The 22,445-nt window shown below is 35.7% G+C and overlaps 1 protein-coding gene across 2 annotated transcripts in view; it reads right to left on the reverse strand.

Annotated features, from left to right (window-relative positions):
* Positions 1-20,490, reverse strand: part of LOC149806627 (putative methyltransferase-like protein 24) — a 77,339-nt gene extending 56,849 nt beyond the window's left edge. The window contains exon 1 of one of the 2 annotated variants that reach the window (XM_089955854.1): positions 20,270-20,490. In XM_089955854.1, coding sequence (XP_089811980.1) covers positions 20,270-20,416 — 147 coding nt within the window. In that variant the 5' untranslated portion in view covers positions 20,417-20,490. Of the gene's footprint in view, positions 1-20,248 lie in introns of both variants that reach the window. The other variant, XM_089955848.1, reaches the window with a different exon arrangement.
* Between the last annotated feature and the right edge of the window lie 1,955 nt (positions 20,491-22,445).

Consider the following 22,445-nt stretch of genomic DNA (forward strand, 5'->3'; position numbering starts at 1 on the left):
AATTGTAGGTCGTATGTATACTTTATTATTACTAGAATCGTAGTACGAAGAATTACTTTGTTTGGTAATATGTTTGCATATTTTGAAGAAATGAGTTGATATTTGTAAAGAATTATATAGCTTGCAGCCGTCGTAAGAGTTAATATTGTGATTTGCTATGTGGGTATTTTATAGTAGACTAACACATATGTTCATATGATTATAGATTTTGCCATTGTTGAATATTTGTAATGTACAGACATGCGTCTGATTGTTGTCAGATTGTAGTACGATGAGATTAAATATATATGTGTATATACTGACGTGACGCAATGTATTGATGTCTGTATAACAATTCGCCGATACTGTGTTATTACGCCATTGTTTACCCTGCAAGAAGTGTGTGGGAATTTCGATGTGTATGCATGCGTGGCCGAAACAGTGACAGCTATCTGATGATTAATTGTCGATATAGTGTGAGGTGAAATTCGATAAAACATATGTTAACGCCTTGTGGTTTTTCACAGGAAGCTTTGAGGGGCAAACCAGTTAAAGTTTGGTCCCGTAGTCTCGGATAGAGAGACAGAGGAAAGGGGAAGAAAGGAGAAGTTGAGGTCTGGGAGCGAAAGTGGAGGAGGAAATAGTAGAGAGGGGAACGGAGACAAAGGAGGAGTTAGAGGAGCGGAAAGAAGGAAGGAATCAGCGGGAAGAAATAGATGAGTAGATGCAAGGACAGGGGGAAAATCGAACTCACACTGTAAATCACGGGAAGAATTAGGCCGTCACTTGGTCAAGGGAAAGACGAGTGATTGGAAGTTATCGTTTTTAAATTATCACATTTATTAAATTGTTATTGATTGAATTTCATCTTCGTGTTCTCTATAATTTAACCGTCGGCATTGCTGACTGGGGGCTCAGAGCTGTAAAACTATCTTGTCACTAATTTAACTTTCTAACCTAACGAGCCAGTGTGGAACTTTCATCATAATTTAATTAAATTATATTGGAAGAACCCCACCCCAATACGTCAAAACGTCACACCCTGTCATCACAAAGAACTCCATGGTCAAGCGTCTTAACCACACCACAACACTTAACCATACCACAACATTCAATTTCGACCACACATCGTTTGAACTAGTCCAAACCACTCACACTGGAGCAAAGATCAGTCCATTTTTTCTGCCTATACTCCCCTCCTCCTAGGATTAAAAAACAAGCTGAATGATCTCTCTATTTGGAGCTTGTTTCCGAATCTCCTGGAGTATGGAAATTCGATAGGTGGTAACCTGATTATTCTTGGAGATTTAAACTTTCACTTTGACTGTCCCGGAAACCCAAACACATCAAAACTCCTAGATTCCATTAATGTTTTCAACCTCAAACAGTCAGTTAACCAACCCACGCATAAACATGGACACATTTTAGACTGGATTCTTCATAGACCTCATGATAACATTCTAAGGTCCTCCCTGGTATCCCATGAACTTCCGTCAGATCACCTCTGCATTATATGTCATCTTGACGTATCAGTCCCTAACCCTCCACCTTTATCTGCTATTAAGAGAAACCTCTGTATGATAAATAGAACCAAACTAATGCATGACATCCAAGCAAACCAAACAACTTGCTTACCTCCTACAGCAGAACAACTCGATAACTACCTGCGTTCATTGCTCGACAAATATGTCTCAGATACCAAGTGCAGAGTATCAATTCAAAAGTGTTCTCCATGGCATAGCAGTGTTAGGGAACAGCTTAGCACTGCTAAAAGAGACCGCCGTAAAGTTGAGAGGCTTTGGCTTTCCACCAGACTCACTATTCATAAGCAAATCTATGAAGCCGCTAAAAGGAATGTCACAAATACAGACCATGCAGCGAAATCAGCCCATTGCACTACTAAGATCATCGAAAATTTCAGCTGCAAGAGCTCTTCGAGATTACTAACAAGCTAATGTCAAGGAACAAATCTACACCACTTCCAACTACCTCTCTCCAGTCACCATTCCGGAAATGTTTGCAAATTTATTCCGTGACAAAGTAGAAACCATTAGAGATAAGCTTGACACCACAGTTTCAATTGACTCGTCGTCACCATACAGTTGGGATACAGAATTTGAGCGGCAACCATTAGCAGCATTTGAACTGGTCTCTATGGATTTCGTACGTACAATCCTGATAAAGAGTGCACCAAAGTCATGTGAACTTGAACCAATTCCAACGTCACTGCTGCTTGAATGCTTAGATCCAATATTGCCTTCAGTGTATAGTGTTATTAATACCTCTCTCTCATCAGGGGAATTCCCATCATTTTTCAAAACTGCCATTGTAAATCCTCTGCTGAAGAAACCGACACTAGGCCATAACGATTTAAAGAACTACCGCCCAGTTTCTAATCTCCCATTCATATAAAAAATCTTAGAAAAGGTTGTTCTATCCCAGCTTGTGTCTCATCTAAATTCAAACAGTCTTTTTAGCAATGTCCAATCTGCATATCGCCCTTGCCACAGTACTGAAACTACTCTTCTAAAAGTAGTTTATTACATTCTCTCTGCTTTTGGATAGCGGAAATATTACAGTCCTCACCCTCCATTTGACACAATAGACCATGATATATTACTTCACCGTCTCCAGCATGTATTTGGCATTCATGATACAGCCTTCCTGTGGTTCAAGTCCTACTTGGTCAACAGGACACAAATTGTGTCTGCAAATGGAATACACTCCAGCCCAGTTGTTCTATGTTGTGGTGTTCCACAGGTGTCTGTTCTTTTCATTCTATACACTCAGCTGCTCTCAAGAGTCATTGACCATCATCCAGTGTCTCACCAATTGTACGCTGATGACACCCAAGTATACAAATCTAGCCACCCAACTGAAGTTGATGCTACCATCCAAGGTGTAGAGAGGTGCATTTCTGATGTGAAATCATGGATGACGTGTAACAAGCTGCAGATGAATGATGATAAAACTGAGGCCATTCTGATCACAACACAAAGACTTTCTCATTCACATCCTTTACCTCAAACAATAAATATCATCAACACCAACATTAAATTCACACAATCAGTACGTAACCTAGGTGTTACTCTGGACAGTACTCCCACTGCACCAACATGTCATGAACATATGCAAGGCTGCATATCTTGAGCCGAGACGCATCATCTCCATTCGCAAATATCTTTCAGTTGATGCCACTAAAACACTTGTGTGTTCATTAGTACTTTCAAGACTGGACTATTGTAACTCAATTATGTCTGGTTCATCTCAATATCTACTCCAGAAACTTAAAAACACAGCTCATCAGATCATGCTTAGAGTACCACGATCAGAGCACACCTCCCCGCTGCTCTGTACCCTACACTGGCTATCCATTCGATCCAGAATCAAACACAAAATTTATTCTCTGTCACACGTTTCACTGACGGATTCTAGTCCAACATACCTATCCGACCTCACCCATGAATGCATACCAGCAAGATACTTACGCTTCTCTTCTGACAATCGTATACTCATTATTCCCACTATGAAAACAAAGTCATATGGACAGCGCTCTTTTGCATACCAGGGACCAGCAACATGGAACAAATTGCCCACTGAACTTAGACACAAAAAAAATTTACAGTGATCTCATTCAAGAGTGCTCTTAAACTCACCTATTGTGACTCTACGAACAAACATAAAGACCTAATAATTTTTCCTACCTTAAATATTCTCAGCATGTTTCTTTTGTTTTCTAATTTCATGGTGTTTGTTTTTGTAATCATTATATATGTTTGTAAACATGTTTTTTATCTTATAGTTGTTGTCTGATGTTGTAAAGCGCTTAGAGCTTCTAAAGATTAGGCGCTATACAAAGTCATCATTGTTATTATTAGTATTATTATCTTAGATACACCTGGTAAGTGTTTTTTAACAAAATATTTTGTTGAAGTAATTGTACACCTTTTTTCTCAAACCCATTTTTCTTTTATTAAACTATATCAAAACCTGAAAGTTTCAGTCGGTATTACCTGTGATCCTAATTATTTTGTAAAGTTCTCATTAATTTATATTTTTCCATTATTATTGTTCTTTAATTTTCCTATTAAACCTTGATTAATAAGCACTAAACGTTGTGTATTTTTCAACCTATGTACATTTATCCACACTGCGTTTATAATAATAATTGCAAATCTTAAGCATGTCTTAAAATGTTGTATAAATGTCACCCACTCGTTACTGAATTCACAGTAACAATGGCAGTCATTTTCAGCTCAGCGGTCGTAACTATGCACTGAAAATGCCCGAATGTGAAAAAGTTCCCAGATTCCCGACCCAATCTATACAGTCCAGTAAATCAACCACACAAATCTGTGTTGATACTGATGGAAGATTTGTTTTCCTACAGCAACACTAGAAATGGTTTTTTTGTTACCACGTGACTGTCTAACCGCTGATGTCATTTATGTAAGTTGCTAAGAGTTGTGTAGTCACGTGACTAGGAATGCAAATGGCCAGCTCCAGGTCAGATTTCAGCAACGATGTACTTTCTTCTCGTCTGTCAGCGGATTAAATAGATAACGAATGCTATGATCACAATTTATGAGAAAATAAATCATATTCCTATCGATTTAATGCGGGTATATCTCGACGAAAGGTCATTCAAATTTGCTGGATCTGATAGCAAGCGGCTACTCCATGCCGACACCAAATGGTGTCTGCAAATTCCAACTTTTCAATACGGAATGGACTCTGACCCTGCAATGCAAGATAAATGGCTAAATATCAAAAATGGGGTGGCAAGGGTCAGAGGAAACTCAGACAATTGACAGTTATACGATAAGAAATGCATTGCAGTATAGTGACCTATCTTGCATGTGCAATAGGACGGTAGGCTAGATTACTGTAATAAGAGTATTTATTTACTTTCGATTTCCACATAATAGGCAGATGACACTGTAACCACGCTTTATGAGTGATTTTGATTTTTAACGTAGCAACCACCCTTTATAACTGAGGCTGTAAGGTTATTTTGCATCGGGAACATCGTCTTCGGTTCGCTCTACCCATTGAAACGTAGCGGCCATGTTTCAACGCTTTTAAGGGCTCCGAGTTTCCTCTGACTCTTGCCACCTCATTTTTGATATTTGGACATTTATGTTGGAGTATAGGGTCAGAGTCCATTCCCTATCAAAAAGTTGGAATTCACCGACACCGTCTGGTGTCAGCATGGGGTAGCTGCTTACTAGCTGGGCCAGCAAATTTGAATGACCTTTAATCAAGATATACCTGCATGAAATGGACAGGACTATTATTTATTTTCTCAAAAATTGTGAGCATAGTATTCGTCACATCTTTAATTTGCTGACAGATGAAATGAAAGTACGTCGTTGCTGAAATTTGACCTGGATCTGGCCAATTGCATTCCGAGTCATATGACTCTTATAAATCTCGCAACCTACATGTCAATGACATCAGCGGTCATATAGTCACGTGATATCGACAATAAACAAATTTCTAAAGTTGTTGTACATATAATTTGGACATTTCATATAGAAGTCACTTAATGTTTCTAAATAAATATAATACACACTTAATTCTCAACATATTTATTCTGAGAACAGCAACCAGAAACCTATCAGTAATGCAGCAGGGTGGAGAAAACCATTTTCAAGAAGTACCGAGCACGTGTCAGTAATTTTTTTGCTGGCGTCACGTGATTTCCACACTGAAATGTGCTCTTTGCGTAATGAATCTGGTTTTGTCGGCGAATTCCAACTTTTGGATAGGGAATGGACTCTAACCCTTCACCCCAACATAAATGTCCAAATATCAAAAATGGGGTGGCATGGGTCAGAGGAATCTCGGACTAAACTGTCATGTACTTTTTTGTTGCTAATAAATGGTATATAAACTGTGGACTTTGAGATGAAATCAAGCTATAAAATGGCACACCAACATTTATCTCAACACCGACATTCTCGAGTGTCTTGGTATTGTTTTATAAATGCAGCGAAGGTAAATAGTAAATTATTTGTAGAAGACAAGTTCCAAAAAAAAAAAAAAAAAAAAAGATTCATTGTCAACTTCATCTCTCTCTCTCTCCTTCTGGCTGTTATAGTCTGACTATACATCCCCGTTTGTTTGTACCCTCCTACCGATTTCAATAATGAAAAAGTTTAATGTGATAAAAAGTGTACAAAACTAAGTCAATTGAATCATTGATTTATAAATTTCTAACCGGACTGACCATAATGGCACTAATGATGGATCCGTTGCACCCTTTCATGCTTTACGGACTTTCCATACTAACACGGCGCCATATTGCGGACACTATAGGCAAGTTTATTTCCATCAGACAACATAATGACGTAGTTCATCCTGTTCGGCAACCATTACTTTGAGAGTTTGGAATTATCTCCTTTTGCACACATGAACATATAAATTAAACAGCTTGTTAAATCCACGTGAAAAGCAAATTTGTTGTCATTATTTTCCTTTGCTTGATTCGACATTGTAAATATCGGAAAGCAGGCGACTTATGTATGTACATCTGTAGTCGTGACACACCCATCTGCTAAAAATGGACTTGTCCAGGAAATGGAAATGGATCTGAGCTTGTCCGTCTATTACACTGAAAATTTCCGTTAAGCGTGAAACTCGCAGAAGATCACGGAGTTTGTGCCACTTTACTCACAGTCAGGTTAGAAACTATAAATCAGTGAATGAATTGACCAAGTTCCTTGCACTTATTAGCACATTAAAGGTTTCCATTATTTCAATCGGTAGGGGGTACAAACACACGGGTTTGTTTTGTCAGACTATAATCCCTGTCTGAGGAGGGGTCTGCTTCGTATCTACCTGTCACAACAGGAAGTATATGGCTAGAACATCTAACTATAAAAAACTCCAGAGGAATGTAAAGAGGTAATCATCTGCATAGACATTTCTCATCATTCTGTAAAGACTTACGAATGTATTTTTTTTTATAATAAATATATTTTGTTGACTGATTTGACTTTTCAGGCCATCTTTGACACTCTTTTTAATGTCTGAAAAGGTTAATGCATGAAAAGTATTTAATTACACTTATGTTTTCGCTCAATAAAAATTCTAATAATGTTCCAGAATTCCTAAAACAGAGCTGTATCTATTTAATTATAAACATATGCCAAATGCCTTTTCTGATGATTTATTTCAGTAGTAGACTATAATGAGGTTTCTCTGCCAAAACCCTATTTTGTATTAGGACGAAAGCAAGATTACCCCCATCCCAGCACCCCACCCCCCATGTTAGTACTGTATAAACAAAATATGAAAACAACTTTGTTCTGGCAACAAAGTCTATTTCATTATTGATTATCTAGCTCTAGGACCTAACACTAATGAGCCAGGTTCTAGCATTTTGACGAAATTTCCATGTGAGACTATGGATTTATCATATAACACGTTTTCAAGACATCATCCACTGTGATATTTGTGTATCTATTATGTGATACTGGATTATAAAGATTATCAGTAGCATCAGAAAGTGCGTCTGTGACCCAGATAAACTTACTAAAATAATCTGAATTTTCGGTGCGAATCAGAGACAAATTTGATCTTATTTCTATTTGTGAAATATGTGCTGTACTTTCATTGTCAAGCACAACCGTCATATGCTTACCTTGGAACAGAAATCTCTTAATCTTTAACGTGGTATCAGTGTATCCCCTAGGGGTGCAAGAGTGTGAGTAAAAAATCTCCTTGGTATCAAAACTGGGGGTCAGACTGAGTAGAAATGAACTTTGGTATCAAAACTGGGGGTCACATTAAAAATTTGGGGGTCTCTGAAGCACAAATGAGGGTAAAGGGAAACACTGGTGGTATCTTCCACTGTAATATCTTCCATTATTTTTCATATTTCACACAAAATTTTACTATCCTTATTTTTCAAATTAAGTCGCAAGCTGTTTCACACAAAATTTACTATCTTTTTTTTGTAGTTTGAAACTCTGTTCGGTATCATATCTACTAGTAAATCGTCTTTGACTCGCAGTTCCTGTATCAGATCTAACAAAAACTTCTCACCATGCAGATAAGCTCAAAGGAGATTAAAAATTTTATTATAAGTCGCTATTGCTATTTTACAAGACATATTTTTGTTCTCGTATTTTGGCCCGATCTTTTTATTAACCGCTGATAAATAAAGCCTATACCGTTTACTATTAACACTAACGGATTTAATGCCCCCACCCCCAACTGAAATAATTCCAGTCGTTGTTAGTATCATAGGAATATAATGCAGCGAGCTTATTATTTTTACTATAAAATTTTCTAGCTTCTCTGAAACAGTGAAGTTTTTTATCGTAATATTTGTCGTATTTGATTAGATCGTCTCATCTTTGTCTTGGAGACTTAACGAAATATGATTGAAGTCTATTTCTTTTTTGGTCATTATGAAACTGTTTCTATAATTATTTAAACTGCCGTACTAAAAGTATTTTCAGCTGAAACCTTATCGATCGGAACACTAAATTTTATTGAAAGGATTGGCAAGAAACTCTACTTATTATGCACTTCAGATGAGATGTCGTATCTTATATCTAGTAAAACTGGGGATGACAATGGAGGATCAAAATCTGTTGGTATTTCATTATCATTAATTCTATCACGATAAATATCTTCTGTTTCGTCGATATAACTAACAACACAAGATAACTGACCCACTTTAAAATGTTTAAGTACCAGATGCTGCCTGAGAACTGCATATGTTATTCTAAAACTTACATCATCATATAACTCTATCCTATTCTCAATTTTGGATACTGCATTACGTGCAGCATTAATGTGATTTATGTTATACTTTTGCTGTTGTTAGCAGGTTAGTGTCAGCACTGTCATATACTATTTCTAACAGCGTCTTTTTATCATAATAGTCCATACCGAGTACATGAAATACTAGACGTTTAGCAAATGTGTCCTTGAGCTTACGATTTTTTAGAAATTTATGTTTCCTTTTTTCAGCTAGTTTGTCAAGCTCGTCATGAAGCTTCTTTTGTCGCTCTTGCTCTGGTTTTTTACCACCATGAAATTTTGTTTTTACAAGGTTAGATTTATCAATAGTCCAAACATTTTCTTTATTTAGCTCAAGCATTGTATCTATTAAATATTTTTCAACCTTTAGCCGTCTTTCCTCGCAGCCACTTACAAGACAGTGTTTGCTAATTATATCAAAGTCTCTGATAGAGTATTTCAGTTGAGGGTCTCTTATTCCAGCAACTCTAGCCAAGTTATCGCTGTTCTTAGTTAAACCGAGGAAACGTAAAGTTAATTTTTTCATTCAAGCAATTATATTTATTACTCTTGCTTCCTCGACACTTTCCAGGTCTAGCGAATCAACATCAGCTATTTCAATCTTCATTGTAGGGTTTAGTATAGCGATGTAAAACTCATTCACGACTCTGACTGATGGAGGATCAATATACATTATATATTACGATCACATTAAATCTTCAAGTGTATATATCTGAAACATAGTCAAACCCGGGTAATAATCTGAAGCTCTAAAACCGTAAAGCCGGAAAACTGAGTTTGTAGTTGCTGCAGGATCAAGTGTAAATTGCTTAGAATAAGAACTAATATCAGTAACTTTACTATACAGCTTAGTCCATAATGCATTATCATTTGATCCTTCTAACAGCCAATTACTAATTACTCCAGAAAGATCATCTCCTATATCTCGTTGTCAAAATTTCCATATTGCTACAGCCTTTGGACACTGTATTTTGATCCAAAAATCACTTGTTTTGACGTTGTTGTCCACTTTTCGCCAGGTATGGGTCTGTTAAACATAAATGCACGATTTGGCTTATTTTCCTGATAATAACTTGATGCTGTTGCAACAAAACCCCAATGATTATTTATAGCATCTGCGAGATGAGGAACATGGCCAACACTATTTTTAGTTCGTTTTGTAATACCACCAACTGCAATCGATTTGGTAACACTATCGATGTACTGTTTATTGGCAAGATCAGATGTAAAAACAGGCACATGCGTGGAAGTTATCTTATTATCGACCATACTGATCGCACCTGTTACCGTACCACCGGATTTTTTAAGATAATTGGCATCTGCAGAAGTAATTATACTTACTGATGCTGTACTTATCTCAACGTTCATGTACAATTTATTTATTACATCAAATCTGGCGACTGGATTATAAGTAGTTATTTTATTCAAGCCAATGTTTAACATATCTGTCATCGTATCACCGGATTTTGCTAGTCATGATGCAGTATTCGTTGCTATGTTATCATCAACGTAATTTTTATTTGTTAAATATGATACCGCTGACGGAATTGCCGTAGTTTTATCTTATTCAATCCCATGTCCAGATTAACCACCACAGTATCACCGGATTTTATTACAAAATTATCCTTGACAAACTGTACATTTCTTACAGAATCATTATTGGTCAAATTTATATTATCAAGTTGGGTATTAAATATTAATTTCCCACCCATATCTAACGCGACAGTTATTGTCCCACCAGATAATGTCAACTTAGAATTATCTACCAAGCTAAGTTTTGCATAGCTTACCGCCTGTGAATTAATTATGTTGGTAGGGGGGTATTTGGTCTCAAGATTTACAATCTTTTTTGTTTTTTGTTGCTCATATTGAAATTTCCAGTCATCTTTCCACCTGATAAAGATAGCTTACCATTATTGATCTCACTAAGTTGGGCAAGGCTTACTGCCTGCGGGTTGTCTGGGTTGATTGGTGGGTATGTTTTTTCAAGGTCTAGCACTCGCTGACCTGACATACTTAAGTTGCCTGCCATTGTATCCCCAGATTTTTTAAGATAATTTGTTAAATCTACACCAGCCGTAGTGGTCGTAGTTCCTGTTTTGTCGGTTGAGCTGTCAATTAACGTACCAAATTTTGTGTAATATCTCATTCTTATTTCCTGCTGTGAGACAAAATTTAACATTGACCGCCTGATAAAATTTTGTGAATACCCGATATAGAATCAGCATAACAAACTTTGACATAGAGTGATCATTCAAACATCAGTATAACCGCGACCTACCGGACTATCATTACCTGATAGTAGGACAAACTGGATTGGGCAATACTAACCTTCTAATGAATTAATTACTTAACGACAACAATGACAGAGTTTATATCTCTACACAATAAATCCACAACAATATAAGTACGAACTGCTAAACGAATATAACGAAAACCTGAAAAATGAACTTGGCGTAGGCGACGATATATTTATCATAAAACAAACAGAAGATTTAATTCCTATTGCCGAGCTAGATTCTGACACACATAAAATAGTGTTTGATGACATTCCCCTCAGCAATGGAGAAATGAACAAGATAAAATCTTATTTTATCCTCTCACGCAACAGAAAATGTAATGCAATATACCTTGCTCAAGGCTTCAAGAATATTGATCGATTCATCAGGCAAAATACTGGTTACTTCATAATATTTGCCGAACTAGATAATATCAATGTACAAAATATAGCCAGAGAGCAGTGCGGGGTTGTATTAAAGGATAAATTTGCCAAACTATATCATAACGCTACAGGTGATGGCGGACACAGTTTCTTTTTTGATAAGCTATCAAGAGCAGCGTTTCCCTTTACCCTCATTTGTGCTTCAGAGACCCCCAAATGTTTTATTTGACGCCCAGTTTTGATACCAAAGTTGTTTTGTTTTTTTACTCAGTCTGACCCCCAGTTTTGACACCAAGGCGATTTTTGACTCTCACTCTTGCACCCCTAGGGGAAACACTGAAGAGATCAAAATCTTATGTTCAGATTTGGAATAGACAGGTTTTTGGACTGTGAAATTTAATCTAATGGATCTAGCATGTCCGTCTATTGCACTAAAAACTTCCCTTAAGCATGAAACTCGCATAAGATGACGGTGTTAGGGCCACTCTACTCAGAGTCAGGTTAGAAATTATAAATCAATGAATGAATTGACTAAGTTCTTTGCACTTTTTATCACATTAAAGGTTTCCATTATTTAAATCGGTAGGGGGGTACAAACAAACGGGTTTGTATTATCAGACTATAGCAGTTCAGTTTTATCTATCAAACAGAATAGGAATGTTATCAACAACTTTACTGCTTGATTCATCACAGACTATGGTGGACCGTGTAAACTTTTCTGTTATTTATAATCCACCAATCGAACTTGACAGTGATAAACTATACAAAATAGGCCTAGTATCAGCAACTGCTTGGCACGCTATGGCAAATATCAGAACAAACTTGAATGATGATTTTACATTTCAATTAATTCATCCAGCTGGCCGGATTTGGATTTCAGTCAAGACACAGCAAGGTGCTTGTAACGTTACAGGTCTTAAGAAGGCAATAAAATTATTAATTACAACTAAAGTAGAATCCGCATCAGATAATTTTGAGCTCATTCCAAACGACAAAATGCTGCATGCCAGAATCACTTTGAAATTTTTTTATTTTTATTTTGGCACCACAAACAGCATCGGTCCATTATTATGATTTTCTCAAGAACAATATGGTTCTGAATCGCAAAGTGCTTAAATTTCATACAATGGCGAGTTACCCATTGATATAACTGATGTAAAGTCAATTTTAATAAACTGCACTATTGCCATCGGGTCATATACAGCACATGGTAGTAAAGGTCAAACTATCTACAGTTTTTCTCTCTGGATCGCTAATGCAAGTAAATCCAAGACAAATAATCTAATATCCAGTTAGTGTTGAAAATCAAATATCTGCTATCACGATGACACTGACTGATCAATCCAGCCGGCAGCTAAATCGCAATGACAAAATTGTAACATATTATCTGCACTTGAGGTCAGTGAGCTCTACTCACCACAGTTAAATGATCAGTCAAATTTATCGGACAGTTTTGTATAATAAAAAGAAACAATGAAAATTTTATCACAGGAATATCGTGGGAGGTTTCCATGGTAATATATTCTCTAAAATAATTGAAATATACCTGGAATTGCAAAAATAATTGCACCTATCGCGTTATACGCATTTAAAGCTTTTGCCACATGAGCATCTTCTGCAGCAGGTTCAGCCTTGGACAGAAGATTGCTGATAAAAATTATGGGTGGACCACCGAGAAAAGCAGATATGAAACAAGCAATTTCTGAAATATCACCAACATCAGAAACTACTAAGAACACAAAAAAAAAAAAAAAACTGGTATCTCTGCCTGGTCAAGAGATTATTAGAAAATTAGTAATTAAAACAAGACCTGCTCGACCAGATATTGTTTTTCTTGCTGATTTTGGTTGGGGAAGATTGTCATTTCCGATACACACACTTGCTGTTTGCCTTCCTCTTGGATCTTTGAACATTTTGTTGGGGTATGACCAGTGTTCTCACTTTTATTACACTTTCTATGATGGATGCAACATTTATACCAGGATTTTGTTAGAAAAACATGTAGGAAAAAGGCTGGCTTAATTTTCCTTATTTCTGAGTTTTCTATCTCAAGTATCCATATCCCGTGTCTGATAGGGGTATGGGGGATAGTATCCATTTTTAAATTAATTACACATATAAAAATGAGAGAGAGAGAATAAAAATTTTTTTTTTGCTTCAAAGATATATATATATATATATATATATATATATATATATATATATATATATATATATATATATATCTTTGTAGCTAATTTTTGTTATAGTTTCACCATTTTTATATGTGTAATACATTTTCCACCTTTACCTTCTTGTACCAGTAATAAATTGTCACGTTGTGGTGAAAATTTGCTGATGCTTTGTGCTTCTTGTATATGCATGTTTTCTTAAAGTTAATCTATCAATATATTCAGAATGCCCACATCATTCTCTCTCTCTCTCTCTCTCTCTCTCTCCTGCCAGTGCATATAGCCATATCTGCACTGCACCAACTACCATTTTGAGAAAGACGTCGCTTTCATTAAGCAGATTTTTGCCTACATTTGTTATCGGACTTTGTGTTCTATAATAATTGTGCTATTACAATGACAATAGTATCAAAGACTTCTAATACATGCATACACATCCCTAATTGTGAACTAGTAAACTATTTTTGTCCAACAATAACAGATAAAAAATGTCTGTCAAAAATTACCTTGTCTGAGGAAATCCTAACAAATGACTCGAAAACAGAACTTGAGTATGTTGAATATCTCGATGAAAATTCAAACGAACCTAACAAAACAGTAACTGGAACTTTTAATACAAGGGAGGAGGACTTGTGTTTTTGCAACCACACAAAGCCATACTTAAAGTACGAGGAAGTGTAAGAAAAGAAGCTGGTGTAGTAATACCTGCTTGTACACAAGTGACACTTGTTAATAATGGTTGGAGTTTATTTATAAGTTGCAGATATCAACTAGCTAATCAAACAGTAGAAGATATTTCAATGTATTTTTGCCAACTGCATGTACTGTTCTTAATATAGTTTTGATGATTACTCAAGATCCGTTGCAACAAATATGCTGTGGTTAAAAGATACTGGAGCTGGAGATGTTTCATCTGAATTTAGCCCGAATAATTTTAATGAAATTGCAGCTGGAGCTGATGCTAATCTAATTTTAGTGAGAAATTTTCTTATTAATAATGCTGTAGATCTTGGAATTGTTGCACCAGCTGCAGATGCAAATGTTGATAATGTACGAACTGTGCTGACAACCGTGTGTACTATTCTTGGAATTCCTGCACCAGGTGCGGCAGCTACATCAACACAAATGATACCTTTCATAAACAGAATAACATGTACGCCTATCAGAAATAATTACATCAGATCACAATGATGCTTCCACTTAGTACAATATTCAGATTTTGCAGAGACTATATTAAGGTATTTCGTGGTATCAAACATACACTTATACTTGACTGAGCTGATCAAAGCAATTGTCTGATGAGAAATATTGGTTTTATTGGTCCTGTTGATACCTATAATAATTTTCAGTTTGTGATTTAATGATTAGCAATGTGGATGCCAAATGTTGTTCAATCAATCCATATATCAATACAGCTTGAAACGATGCTAACAGCATTTACAAAAAAGATATATTTTATGCAAAACAAAGTTTATAAAACTGCAATACCAAATTCCATTAATAATGCATGGAGAATAACAACTAGACCGAGTGAGCAGTTACCAAAGCACGTATTTACTGTCTTTCACCAACAGAACAGATGTGGAAGTCAGCTTCAAAACAATTCTATATTTGACAGTCCAGATGTCAGACGAATATTTGTCAGAATAAATTGTAAGCAGTATCCAGAATGAGCAATCGAATTAACTTTGCAGCTAATGCTGTAGCTTTAGCTGACAGATGTATCTCAAGCTTACATATACCTTATGGAAGCTATGCAAAAATATCAAGATGTGAGAGTGGATCTCAAATTTCAATTGAAGAGTTTAGAACACTTTATCCGATATTTAACTTTGATGTCAGTAAGCATTGCAAATGAGCTATCAGATTAAATTCTGACAATGAAGTTACTTGGACAGGCTCCAGTTGTTCCAGATAATGTGTATCATGCTTACATGCTAATTGTATCTGCCAGATTCTTAACAACAGATTCTACCAAGGACATGATGTCTGTCCAAGTCTAAATGTGGACATTATAATTTTATCAAACAAGCAAGTGGTGGGAATGTACTGATTTTCTGTCTAGACTGACTACAAGGTCCTTTGCTTTTATCAGAAAAGAGTATGGAATTTATAGATCCACCTAACAAGTGGTGGAATTACTGCATGACAAATTTTATCTAGCAGAAGTATAATAAATACAGAATGAAATACATTATGCATGAAGTGAATTTATCACTGGCACAAGAAAAAAGCTAGCACAAGCTATTGCTAAACTGTTAATTCACTAAAGATAAATTTTGGAACCCCAGGCGCAAGATCACAGAGTGACACACTGCTAGCAAAACTAATGCTGACACAGGCAAATCAGTAAAATAGGACCACACAAACCTTTTATTTTAAATTTATCAGCAGCAAAAGTTATCGCAATGTCTAGATCGCAAGCAATCCGTTGTGGTTTTCTGGGACCTGTATTGGCAACTATTGCAAAAACATTTCTACCCAAATTAATGCCAGTACTTGGTACCCTGGGGATAGCTGCTGCCTCGGGCGCCATATCTGGTGCTCCGAAGAAGGCTGTGTCGGGTGACAGTATCAAACAGTTAATATAAAATTTCACTTTTCTCTAATGATTACAAATAAAAAATGCATAATTTCAAGTAAAACACAGTGTTCAGAAACGTAAAACAACAAAAACACGTAAAATAACTAAAAAAGAAGAGATGAATCAGAAAACGATCCAAGGTGGATTCATAAGGCCATTGGTAGAAGGAATAGCAGGAAGTCTACTTCCCAATCTGCAGGGGATAGAGAATGGGAGGGGACTAATGCTACCTGGTATCAGGAGGTAGATCGCTCTGCGATCCATCCACTAAACAACTTTGAGATCTTAGATAAACTGAAAAATGTCAGTGGATTTCAAGGAGTAAAGATGAGCTCAGGATTCAACCTGGATGGAGAAGTTGTGTAATAAATATTCAAAATTTTAACCATGGACCTGGTACACACTGGGTAACTCTTTATAAAAATAATTATTTTGATTCGTTTGGGCGGCCGCCAAGTGATATCATCAAACAGTACGTGCTAATGTCTCAAAAGTACAAATAAAACAATTATTCGTCTAATCAACTAAAGTCAGTTGGAACTGCAGCATGTTGATATTACTGCTTTATGTTTATCAAACAAGTCAAATGTCCCGGATGCAAGATTTTCTGAAATTTAAATTACAATTCACCTGTAAACCAAACTTGTAAAATGAAAAATTGCAATTTTATCTAACAAACAAATACAAAAATGTCTACATATTGTCTGAAGTGCAGAAATAAAATGAAAAATAAAAATGAAACTACAGAAATGACCAAAAATAACAGACTTATGAAATTTGTGTTAACTGTGGCCAGAAAAAGGATATGTTTCTCATGGCCCACTTTTACCTGGAGATGAGAGAATGCCAAGAATTTCTAATACAATTCTAGTTGACAATTAAATTATAACAAAAATGCAAGGCCAGTTTGCAAGTAAAGCATGTGACTGTAAAGCTGACCATGATCTGTCTCAACCAAGATTAAATTACAACAAAAATTAAAGCCAACTTGCAAAAGAAATGCACATACATGTGATGCTGACCACGATCTCTGTATAGAGCAAGATAAAATAGAAACTCATTGCCAGCGTTGTAATCAACGGGCTGTGATCAGATCTGGCTTAGATATTCGTAAGTTAATTGGTAAATTACTGAAACCCAAATATGGGTGGACTCTGCCACGCCAAAGATATACAGGTCCTTGCAACCCTCTAAAGCTGTATCGATGTCACTTTTTGCCAATTATGCCGATAAAGTGTACAGCCAATTATTAAAATTGCCGATACCGATTATGAGACAGATTATTTCAAGAAACTGCCAGTTCTACAGTTAGTGAAAGCATTTGACTGACTTGTAAACCATACCCTATTTTTATTATAACTAACAATGCCTAAAATGGGGGTGGATTTATGTTAACAGTTCAAATGTGCTCTCAAGCTACCATAAATGTGATAACTATTTCCCATATTTTATATCCCACCTGATTTCTTATTTCTAACTCATATACAAATAAACTCCAAATTATTTCCAAATTAGTTTTTTTTTTGGGCCCATATGCTCTGTGATATGTTTCTTCATTCCTTCTTTTAATTTAATGATGGTAATCAATGCTTATATATACAGTACAGTAATGCCAGGTCAAGTTTACTCGTGTAAGTTTCATTGGTGGAAATGGAGATCATAATCTGCTTGTCAAGAAAAAATCTACAGCATTCAGTGATCATTCCTGGAATTTAGGAAGCAATTCACTCACAAAAAACAAAGCATGTAAAGCACAGCAAAAATAAATTTCTGAACTCCTGGTTGACAAAGATGTACTTTGTGAGGCTAGCCATAAAAAAATAGAGGGGAGGGAGACATTTAATTCGTGAATGCGTGAAATCGACGGTCGCATTATAGGTCACTTATTTTATGTTACAAAGTACGATCATAGGGTTTTAGTATTAAAATGTCAGTATCTAAATAAAGTTTCTTACAAAACTATTATTTGGAAAATAATATACATAATATAGATTTGCTTAATACCTATTTAAAAAAGAAAGACTGTAGTAAAGAAGATATTTTATACTTGATAATGCATTTATTTTAGGTGACAACAGTTAGACCTATGCACTAATGGTGATGCACAATGCAAAGACCATGGAAGTAGTGCAAAACAGTCATTCAGTGGGTTTTTTTTGTAATATTATGGCTGTATTGCTTGTTGTCAAGAAAGTAATAACTATCCCATCTTTTTAAATTTTCATTGCCTATTACATCAATAGTCTTGGAAAAATATTCACTACTTATTCTGGTGACATTTTTTTAAAATTGGCAACAAAATATTGAGACTGGCGATTTTTTTTGGCGACAACTTTTTAAAAGCCAGGACAATCCCTGTAATGTGTATGCTAGAAGTTCAACAGCCACACAAGGCCTCAGTGGCTGTTTGGCTGCTGTTTTTGGGATGTGTGCATGCATGGTATTGATAATTTGCTGTGAGCAGACAATCAGCGGTAGTTTACAACAAGCGTGTCAAAAAGTATTTACTTTTAAGAATATACTGTCTTTCAATTAACCCCAAAATCAAATGTTTATTCCTTAATTTCCACTTTTTAATTCTGATTTAAAATTCAGGCCATGTCAGGATGAATGTTATGATTAAATTTATATTTTGGAAATTTGTTTACATCGGCACCGATTATTTCTGCCGATACCGATTGTTCCAATAATGAATTTGATTATGAGTAAGGCTGATTAATCGGTACAGCTTTAGTAAATCTGTTGTTAAAAAATTAGTTCCTAATCTGTTTGACAAACGGAGATAAGATTTACACTACAAAAATCTGAAACAAGCAGTTAATCATGGTCTGATACTAAGAAAAGTTTATCGTGTGCTAAAATTTAATCAATCGCCATGGATGACGAGTTATATAGACTTAAACACAGCATGACAAGCAGCTGCCAAAACAGAATGCAAATGAATAACAGCATCTTTGGCAAGACCACAGAAAATATCAGAAAGCAAGTCAATATTGAAATAGTCAATATCGTGGAACGTCGTAATAAACTTGTTGTATCTGACGATTTTGTCAGGATGAAAATATTTAATGAAAATTTAGTAACCAGTCAATGACAATGAATCTGAAGTTGAATAGCCAGTTTATGTCGGTATGGCAGTACTTGAAATATCATAATGGCTAATGTACCAATTTCATTATGATTTTGTAAACGTTAAGTGGTCTAATGCAAAATACAGGATGGACTCAAACTAAAATTAAGGCCCCGTGCGTCAGGCTATCAGGTTTGTTTAGCATTGAACAGGTAACAGAAAAAGGTGTGGTCATATCGGTTGTATTCTAAGTTTCACCTGTGGGAATCTGGATCACAATAAGCGGAACTGATTGTCGAGTGTTGCATAGGGGGATTCTGTATTACCAAATGGCAGGGATGTGTATTACTATGACATTCAGTATATTACTTGTTAATGAGTGTAGAGAGTAGAAGGTTCTACATGTAATTTTCATAACACACACAGCCCACCCCAACCTACTCCCTGCTACTACAGCATCTTGGCCAAAAATTCAATTTATAATTACAATAGTGTGTGTATGTGCACATGTTTACATTTGTAACGTAGCTGTAACAATTTTTCAGAAGTATCGCTACGATTGCGACAGTTTATAGTGATGTCTAACTATATAGCATCATGTCCCACTCACAGGGGCTCGAATCGTTGCTTACATTTCACTTGTCATACATGCATTATATAATATAATACATGTAATTGCAAGACATGTAAATTGTAAGCAATGATACATGTCCCTGTGGTCACACTCAGTCACTTTATCCTGACACTAGCCTGACCGACTATACAGTATCGCAATGTAAACTGTAGGTACTGTAAGCATAGTTCTACAATGTAAGACATAGCACACACCCCCCAAAACAATTAGGTGACGTGTCTTACGTTGTTGGACTACTGTAAGCCTAAACCTATCACTCATAATTACAATATACAATTTCTAATATTCTCTTTTTAAGTCATATAGCCAAAACCGCGTGATGTAATGATCAAAACATGCACATAGTCTTTAGAACAAATCTAAAACTGACCTTTATAATGTCTGAAACTACCTGTTGCGTAATCGTTGCCATCGTTGATATCACACTGTAACTGATGCAAGATGCATGTGTTCTAATGTAATATCCTGCGCTACACAATAAAATGAGGCAACCAAATATAATAAGAATTGGCTTTGTACGGTAAATATTCTGCCACATTGCTAACAGTATCAGCTGGTGTATCACAATCAGAGTACAAACTATGCCACATGACACCACTTCATTTCCTCCAACAGAACGGTCCTTAGTCTAGATTCTAGTTACATACTATTCGTTCATTGGTCTGGATCTAAGAATGTAGTCCCAGTCTAATGTTAGAACGTGCATTTTTATTTGCTCTCTTACTTTGTTGGTAATAATAATAATAATAAAGACTTTATTTAGAGAAGGTAACTCAGGTAACTATACTAGAACTGTTCAATTTTCTAAAGATTTCATCCATTTAAGACATTGATTGTGAAAAGATGAAATGCTAGGAGCCTGCCTTATGTCACTGGGAATGCTGTTCCATACCAGTGGTCCAGTATATTGAAAACTTTTTTTTTAAATAATTCCTTCTTTGGCCTAGGTATAATGTAATTTTTTTTTCTTATGGACCTTAAATTTGGAGTGCCATCAGCATCTCTTTGGTGAAAGATACTGCTTAGATAGACAGGAATGTCTTTTCTGGATACTTTATACATCAATTTGGCCTTTCTAAGAAATATTCTTTCATGTATTGTTAAAACCTTTATATTATTCATTGCATCCTGAAAATTGTCTATACTTTGATCTAGAATTAAATGGCAAGCCCTCTTTTGGAGTCTTAAAAGTGTTGTTATGTTTGAATTAGAGGTATTACCCCAAATTGCATTACAGTAGTCCAGATATGGCTGAATATAACTTTTATAAAAGATGACCCTGTACTGATGAGGAATGTATGTTTTGATTTTCCTCAGTAGCCAAAGATAAGAGTTAACCTTTTCTGAAATATGTTTAATGTGAATAGACCAAGTAAGATTGTTATCCACGAATACACCAAGAATTCTATCTTGAGAGGTAATATTGAGGCTCACATTGTCAAATAGAACCTGGAGTTTGTCGCTATCTAGCCTTGCTCGTTTTTGTTGCGTTGTAACTAGTAGGGCTTTCGTTTTTTCTGTATTTATGATCATACTGTTTTCCTTGCACCATACTTGAAGTCTGTTGAGAGCATCTTGTAAGTTATTTTCAAGTACTGTTTTGGTTTTACCAATCTCAGACAGTGTAGTATCATCTGCATAAAGGTCAGTGGAAGAAATTGAAGTTCCAATCTTAAGAGGTAAATTGTTGATAAATAGTATGAATAACAGAGGCCCAAGAATAGAGCCTTGTGGTACTCCACAATTAATATTTTTACTTTCAGAAAGTTGACCATTTAAAGATACTTTTTGCACTCTATCGATTAAGTAAGAAGTAAACCGGTTTAGGCAGTTTTCGCTGCATTGGTAGATTTTTAGTTTTTCAAGCAAAATTTCATGGTCTACAAGATCAAAAGCTTTACGAAAATTAACAATAATAGTGCCTACCATTTCTCCTTGATCTAATGCTTTCAGCCATTTATCAATCAAAGATACAAGTGCAGTTTCACAGGAGTGATTCTGGCAAAAGCCAGACTGATTATCATGAATAAGATCATAAGTGTTTAAATAGTTGAGAAAAGAATCATGTACATGTTTTTCTAGTAATTTGGAGAGACAAGGAAGGATAGAGATGGGTCTGTAGTTATTTACATCATCTTTTGTTCCTGCTTTATGCAATGGTATAAACTTGGCAGTTTTTCATGTTTGTGGAAATTTATTAGACCTAATACTTTCATTGCAAATGAAAGCTATACTCTCTACAATTGCAGGTGCAGCTACCTTTAGAAGCCTTGGTCCAATCATATCAAGTCCTGTAGCTTTACAATCATCCATTTTTTTAATATATTTCAACACAAATTCGGGACTCATTTCAGGAATTTCAAACTTTATATTGTTTGGTAGTTTTTTAGCACAAAAATGTTTGAGTTCCAGATGATCAGATGAAGTTCTGGGTTCTTTAACTTTTTCAGCAATTTGAACAAAAAAGTTGTTAAAAATATTTGAGATGTCGGCTGGATTATCAGTGTAAATGCCCTCATGATTGAGGGATAAAATTTCAGCTTTACTCCTACATATGCCTGCACCAA

The sequence above is a fragment of the Sinohyriopsis cumingii genome, chromosome 1 (assembly GCF_028554795.1).
Source record: "Sinohyriopsis cumingii isolate HCF-2022 chromosome 1, ASM2855479v2, whole genome shotgun sequence".
Lineage (NCBI taxonomy): Eukaryota > Metazoa > Mollusca > Bivalvia > Unionida > Unionidae > Sinohyriopsis > Sinohyriopsis cumingii.